This window comes from Frankliniella occidentalis, unplaced genomic scaffold (genome assembly GCF_000697945.3).
Source record: "Frankliniella occidentalis isolate FOCC.00 unplaced genomic scaffold, Focc_3.1 Scaffold68, whole genome shotgun sequence".
NCBI lineage: Eukaryota > Metazoa > Arthropoda > Insecta > Thysanoptera > Thripidae > Frankliniella > Frankliniella occidentalis.
In genome coordinates, this window is record NW_026267198.1 from 201,946 (window position 1) to 207,653 (window position 5,708).

The window sequence follows — 5,708 nt, forward strand, 5'->3', positions numbered from 1 at the left end:
GGGACCTCCCCAGGTACCCCAGTGTCCCCACCGTATCTCTCTACACCGTGTTCGGGGGCGACGCAATCTCATTTGGTGTGTCATTCCCTCTGCTTCACTCTGGCACTTGCAAGCACATGGAGTCTTGCAAGTTTTTAGGTTTTGCCTTAGCAGAATTCTTTATAATGTCGAACACCTCATCAAAGTAGTCTGGTTTCCTTAGTGCCCCATTGCCTGTGTTATTTGGCCCACCATTGGCGAGAAAAGTTGTCACTTTCGACTCCATGTTCTTCCACTTGCCTTGGCAGACAAGGGCTGCGTCTCTATTCCCAAAAGAGTAGCCCTTGTTCTGCATAGACAAAGCAATTTTCTTAAACACACTTTTTTTGCATGTACTCTTGTCTGTGATGTTTTCGTAGTGGATTCTGACAAGGTCGAGGAGGTCCGATCTTGCACTAAGGTCTTGCGGGGTTTGCTTACCAGAGTTTTTCTTCCATATCTCAGAACTGGATAGAGGGAGAGGGAATGCAGACATTGGAGAAGAGCTGCTGCTAGGCGAGGAAGTTGAATAAGAATACGATGAGTGGTCTTCTGATTTTTGTTTTGAGGATGAATGAGAGCTGGAGCTGGTGGAGGCCAGAGGCAGCGGTACCTTGGATATCATAGTCTTGGTCGACAGCAGGGTGACGGCCAGGGCCATTTCTTCCGCTGGCCTGTAGATAATTTTATTTGCTGAAAATAATGATTGAAAAATTTGAGCGAAATTTCAAAGAGCGAGCCAAACTAACGAAACAAAGAACAGGTGTATGGGACGTATAACCCAACATTTACTTACCAGCTGAATCAAACACAGCAAAAGTGTTGTTTACCCCATGTACCAGTTCTCCGTTAAGCGTCCTAAGTAAACTATGCTGACCCAGGTTGAATTGAAACTCCATTTTGTCAAAAAAGATATTATAAAAATTTACGATGCTCCCAAACACCTCCAAGCCTCCACCTTGTTTCTCCACAGTTCCGCGCCAGTTTTGCCCTACCGCTAGCTGCTAACCACCTCCTGAGTGTGGTAGCGAGTTAGGAGCTAGCGGCCGCTACCGCGCTAGCGCATGACGTCACAACCCCGACGCTAGCGCTAACGAAAACGACCCGGGTAGCAAACGAAAAGACGCCTCTGGCTTCGTCTGGTTCACGAGGTGGAGTGACGCCGTGGACGGCGCCGGCTCGGCAGCGTTGCCAACATCCAGCCGCCAGAGGGCGGTACGGGAGGCCCGTCAGGGCGGTATTTTGGGTGCCAGGGCGGTACGGACGTGAAATTGCCTATCTTTCAGGGGCGCAAACGCGTAGTATTATTTTAAAGAAACAAAAGTACGCCAATTTTATTTTGTTTTTTCAAAGTAGTACTACGCGTTCGCGCCCCTGAAAGATAGGCAATTTCACGTACACGCGCCTCCACTCGCTGGCACGGGTAGGTAAGAACTGAAGCTCGGGCCCGCCGCGCGCCGGCTCGGCGCGCAGCCGTAGCACTCGAGTCTCCCGCCGCACGGCAGAGGGGGGGAGGGGGGGGGAGTCTCGCCTGCTGGCCGCTAGTGGCAGCACTCTCTCGAGGCGGCGCTCGCCAGGTCGTTCCTGGCGGCAGGGGAAGGCGCGGAGCAGAAGCCGTCTGCTTCTGCTAGTTCGTTAGTGTAAACACTACGTTCTGCGATGAAATCGCAGCTCCATAACAAATTGTTGGCGCGGCATGTCTCCTGATACCTAATTTCTTGACACGGGTTTGTGTCTCTGGCGCATCCATCAATTTTTCCCCACAGACTTCTATACTTGAGTTTGGGAACACCAGTGCAAACCTCAACGAGACGCAAAGGCACTCACTGTCTTCAGGAGGTTGTCAAAGACAACAGTCTGAGGCATGACTGGTAGGTCGACAGGGGTTAACTTCTGAAGAAATACCCCATGGTCTGGAGCAACTCATGGCCATGGATGTAGAGCTGATATGAAGATTCAGAAGTCAAAATGATGGTACGTTGAGTAGACATAAAGGGATGAGCTGACTGCTTCATAATTATCAAATTGCCTCCTGCTGAATAGTCAGCAGACCACAATTAAGGTAGCAGTACTGCCAGTTTTGATGCCAAGACTGACATCTCTGCACGCTGGAAGAAAAGAATTACATTAGCCAAATAAAATCTTAATGTGACTGCTTACTTTGATTGCAACTTTTTGGTCATTGTTCATTTTAACTACCTGGCAGGGTACAGAAAATGCAGTGTCATCCAGACTCTGGGTTGGCACACATGGCGTTGTTGATGTAGGAATGCGCTCCAAAGATCCAACCTGTGAAAGCTGTACAGAAAAGGTGAAATAATAAGATAAAAAAAAATACAACAGTTGTTTCTGTTAAAATGTGACCAAGCTTACTGACCTCGGATGGGAAGGATAGTTCGAAGTAATTAGGTAAAGTGCTAGCATAGCTCCAAATCCTTCCTCCAACCACAGAATCCCGTATGGGTACTTTATGAATGGTGGTATAAGTTTGACTCCCTCTTGTTATTTTGGTCCCGCTCTGCGTACACTTAAAAAGAATTGAAAATATGTCGGGCATATTAAATTTGGCAAAGCATAAACTTGGTGAACAGGAACAAAACTATAGGAACATACCTGATAATATTCAGTTGGCTTGGAGTAAGTGTGATCGAAGCGACTAGAAGGACAGGCCGCAATTGCTTCATCATCTCCACTACAGTAATCTTCATCCGTCTGATACGAGTTGCAGCCATCTCCAAATGAAGACTTTATTTTATGGTCAACAATTGTGGATCTGTTCAAGTTGAAATCAACACAAACTGTGAAGAAACTTCATAAACTTACTGCAGTGTGTGTGTATTTGAACAGATTTTCTTGTCAAACTAAATTAGCTTTTAGAGTTTTAAGTCAAAGTGTGGCCAATGCATTAGATGAATTGTAATGGCCAAATACCAAAGAGACACCTCTTTTAAAGTAAAACCAATGAATTTTTTGACTGCCTTCATGGTGCGCATTCGGATCAGCATCGGCGGGAATTGAATAATAATTTAGCCCCTAACAAATCTATGGAAGATGAGCGTTTTCAGAAACTGGAGGATTACCTTACGTACTTAAGAGAATGGAAAGAAGAAGTGGCCGCTCTCTCAGGGTACACACCACAAGAGAAAGCTGCCATGCTCCTCAGTCCACATACCTTGAGAGGAATTGAAATGACTGTCAGGGGGTTTAAAGGAGCCCTGGATTTCCTCTTGTCACCTGAAGTAGGTACAAAATTTATAATGGCTCGAGTTTACTGCGAAGACAAACCTTGAGCAGTATTTTAGTCAGCAGAGGGCTGCCTGTGGAGGGAGTAAGAATCCTGACAAGTTACGCTTCATGCATAATATGAACAAGCATATCCATGGACAACTGGGAATAAAGAAGCGAAAAGGTAATACCGAGGATATTGCTGGCAGGGAGCTTCCTTGTACACCTCTACGCAAGAGAAGTAGGATTGCTCGTAAATGTCTAGTCACAGGTTTTGGAGTTGATGAGTAAGGGGCTGAATTATTATTTGATGTATGTAAATATAATGAAATGAAATCAATAAATATTTTATCAGAAATTAGAATCTGTGTGTTATGTTTCTGCGATCTGCATGTGTCGTTCAGGCTGCCTGCAGCGGATGCAGCGGGGATCTGGTACAGCGGAAAAAGGAGTCCGCGTGGGAAGACAGTAACGTGCTTTAATTGCTAATTTCATGGATGCAGTTTTAAAACAGGGGCAGAAGTACACTACACATTGTACAGTGACATTTCAGAAATGGTACAATGCCAACCAACAGTTAATGACACGAAAATGATAGAGTAATAATAAAAAATGTGCAATCCACATCAACACGTTCTCCTTATCGTGCACAAGAGGCACAGGTTCATGGCAGCCCATGACAACCTGGAACGTGAATAGAGACAATCCATTACACCAAGATGTTTCTTTCATTGCCTCCCTAGCAGAATCTTCTGCGCTATTAGGAACGACGACCCACCCCTTCCCATTCCAAGTCCTTTCTTCACCTTCTTCTTATCCTGCACCATAGGCACAGGTTCATGGCAGCCCATGACAACCTCAGCAAGCAGCTTCCATGAGAGGCACACGTCCTCGTTGTACTCAATGTCTGTCAGAAAAATTATTTCCACTAGCACCTCGAAGCAGTGCGTGAGGGACATAACTTGGTCCTCACACGCCTCAATACCGTCGACGGTTTTGGGGTGGGGTGTGGGAGTTTCCTTCCTCTTTTGCGGTTTTCAGGCCTTCTTATACAACTAATTGTTAACTACAGCAATTTTTAGCTAAGGGCCCATTTACGATCGTTCGCGGAATCTTAAATTAAATTGACCAACGCGTTGTGGCTTATGGGAGTATCTACGATGCCAGCCCCTGAAATGAAATTCATTTCATGTCGAAATACGGCTCACGCTTAAATGAAATGAAGACCGTCGTGATGGTCTTCATTTCATTTAAGCTAGTCCTTAGCTTAAATAAAATTCGGATTTCGGGCACGACGTTTCGCAACAGCCAATCAGAGGCCAAGACGAGACTAAACAAAGATGGCGCCGACGACAAGTGACAATCGATTCTGTCATGGCGGGAACTAAAATATTATTTAAGCTAAGAACCACCGTAAATGGGGGGTCCCATTTAACTCCAAAAATTAATGAATTTCTGCTGGAAATTCAATTTCATTTAAGACACCCCGGACGATCGTAAATGGGCCCTTATTTTCGTTAAAAATGACCCTCCAGCGCCTAAACGGTTAGAAATAGAGCCAAACGGACAAAATGTTCGGCCAAAGGGCTCTACTTTGATGAGTTACCTCTTCAGAGATCATGAAAATATTTTTTTTGCTGACTTTTTTTGACCTGCTTCATTTTCTTTGATACTCCCTTTCAGCCCCTTAGAGGTGGTTGCCAGGATTTGCCGTAGGCGTTTCGTTTTGAAGTCCCCAACACATCTCCTTTTGGTGGAACAGACAGACAGACGCGAGGTCGTTCGCATAAGCCCGCTAGATAGCTTTTCCAAAGCAGAAGGGCGGGCTAAAAACCATGCCACTTGTTATTGATAGAGAGGAGAGTGATGTGGATGACCCTCCAGACTTGTAGTTAAAAAAAACACGTATTTTTAGTTGATTTTTTCTCAAATTTACCATTTTTAAGGGGTTTATAATTCCGAAAATGACCTATATATCGCCAAAAATTTTCTCTCTGCATTACATTTTCTAAATAAAATAAACTGAACCAACATTTGAAGCAATTTTGTTACTTTTTCTTGTGCTTTCCCCATCATTTTGAAAAATATCACTCTTACCACCAAGTTTCCCTGCTGTCACATGTCTACAACATTAATACCTTAAAAGAGTACCACAAGTTTAGCCGAAATCCAAATTTTCAGACAGCTCAGTCACCGATCACTATTTAATCCCGCGTTTGGAGCGTTTCTGCCCACTGTAGACCCATTTGAACGGACAGCCGACCGGTAGAGTCATGACGTTTTTGTCTGCACGCATTATAAGGAATAGCAGCACTGCAGACGGCTGTAGGAGTATGTGGGAATTATTTGGTGGATATTGTTTTGCAGTTTCTCTGCATTTCATACCACGCAATATAGTATCGCGATGTCTGTTAAAAAGGGTGAGGTGCCCAGTGCAGTGATGGCCACTTTTCTCGATTTGCAGC

General features: G+C 44.8%; 1 protein-coding gene and 1 long non-coding RNA gene across 2 annotated transcripts; both read right to left on the minus strand.

Annotated features, from left to right (window-relative positions):
- Positions 1–52: 52 nt before the first annotated feature.
- LOC113202632 (uncharacterized) lies at positions 53–1,323 on the minus strand. The gene is made up of 2 exons (XM_052268360.1): positions 815–1,323; positions 53–711 (listed from the first exon to the last, which is right to left on the minus strand). Exons 1-2 carry the CDS (start codon positions 915–917, stop codon positions 95–97), a joined length of 720 nt encoding a protein of 239 aa, XP_052124320.1. The 5' UTR covers positions 918–1,323; the 3' UTR covers positions 53–94.
- Positions 1,324–2,234: 911 nt separating this feature from the next.
- Positions 2,235–5,702, minus strand: LOC127749585 (uncharacterized). Its single transcript, XR_008011231.1, has 3 exons — positions 2,632–5,702; positions 2,396–2,545; positions 2,235–2,316 (listed from the first exon to the last, which is right to left on the minus strand). It is a non-coding gene; the product is annotated as an uncharacterized LOC127749585 (long non-coding RNA).
- Positions 5,703–5,708: the final 6 nt, after the last annotated feature.